The sequence below is a fragment of the Notothenia coriiceps genome, unplaced genomic scaffold, assembly GCF_000735185.1.
Source record: "Notothenia coriiceps isolate Sejong01 unplaced genomic scaffold, NC01 NC01_scaffold00024624, whole genome shotgun sequence".
NCBI lineage: Eukaryota > Metazoa > Chordata > Actinopteri > Perciformes > Nototheniidae > Notothenia > Notothenia coriiceps.
Window position 1 is genome coordinate 1,161 of NW_011357325.1, and position 1,374 is coordinate 2,534.

A 1,374-nucleotide genomic window follows, 5' to 3' on the forward strand; every position below is an offset into this window, starting at 1 on the left:
AAAAACCAAGTTATGTTTTAAGCATGAAAGCTGCAGGCCTATAGCTGCCAGCTGTTCAAACTGTGATCAGCAGTTCAATACATTTCAGGAATTCCACTTTGTTTCTAAACTCATTTGAACATGTATTTATTTATTTTTCAAAATTAAAAAGAATATTTTCTTTTTTTGTAAACATTTTCCCCACATTGTTTTTATAGGATATGTACATTTCGGTTAATCGGTTAAACGTTTTTTTGGGGGTCGAATATACATTTGCTTTCAACTTCCCATCCCTGCATGAAACCTCGGACCCTGTTTCTGAGATCTGATGGAAGTGGATCCTGTGTTCAGGACTAACGGGTGCTTTGCTGTCCTGTGTCCCTCCAGGTGTGCAGCGGAGGGTCTGGAGGCCGCCCTCAACACGCTGTCCCGGGCCCTGGAGAGTAACTGCGGGGACCCCGAGGTGTGGAGCCACTACCTGAGCCTGTTCTCCAGGAGGGGCAGCAGGGACGAGCTGCAGCAGATGTGTGAGATGGCCGTGGAGCACGCGCCGCACTACAGGGTGTGGTGGGAGGTGGGCACCAGAGACACTCACTGACTCTTTATGGGGGGGCTCCCTCTGCATAAGACGTGCTTTCTGCCATCCCACTAACTCCTCTGATGGTTTTTCGGATGTATCAACTGTCTAATTGTTGAAATAGTAGAATAAATAATAAAAACATATATAAATATAACGATGTACATTTTTCTCCTCCTGTTTCAGTACCTGACGCTGGAGGGCTCGTTTGAGGGGAAGGACTTTGTGTGTGAGCGCCTGCTTCAGTTCCTGCTGATGGAAGCGCTCCCCCCCTCCTCCCAGCTGATGGAGGCGCCCCCCTCCCCCTCTCAGCTGATGGAGGCACCTCCCTCCCCCTCTCAGCTGATGGAGGTGACCCCCTCCTCCTCCCAGCTGATGGAGGCGCCCCCCTCCTCAGACAGAGGCTCCTCCCCCTCCTCAGACAGAGACTCCTCCCAGCTGATGGAGGCGCCCCCCTCCTCTGACAGAGGCTCCTCCCCCTCCTCTGACAGAGGCTCCTCCCAGCTGATGGAGGCGCCCCCCTCCTCTGACAGAGGCTCCTCCCCCTCCTCTGACAGAGGCTCCTTCCAGCTGATGGAAGCCTTGCTGTATCGGGTGCAGCTGCATCTGTTCAGCGGGCGGGGGGGAAGCGCGCTGGCTCTGCTGCAGGTGAGGACGCATGCACACACACACACACACACACACACACACACACACACACACACACACACACACACACACACACACACACTCTCTCTCTCTCTCTCTCACACACAGACACACACACACTCTATCTCACACACACACACACTCCCTCTCTCACACACACACACACACAC

At 53.1% G+C, this 1,374-nt stretch overlaps 1 protein-coding gene across 1 annotated transcript; it reads left to right on the forward strand.

The window, feature by feature from the left end:
* Positions 1–291: 291 nt before the first annotated feature.
* Positions 292–1,204, forward strand: LOC104955078 (zinc finger C3H1 domain-containing protein-like; the record flags this gene model as incomplete). Its single annotated transcript, XM_010782306.1, has 2 exons — positions 292–553; positions 743–1,204. Coding segments are annotated over exons 1-2 (708 nt in total), but the record flags the coding sequence as incomplete, so codon positions are not given.
* Positions 1,205–1,374: the final 170 nt, after the last annotated feature.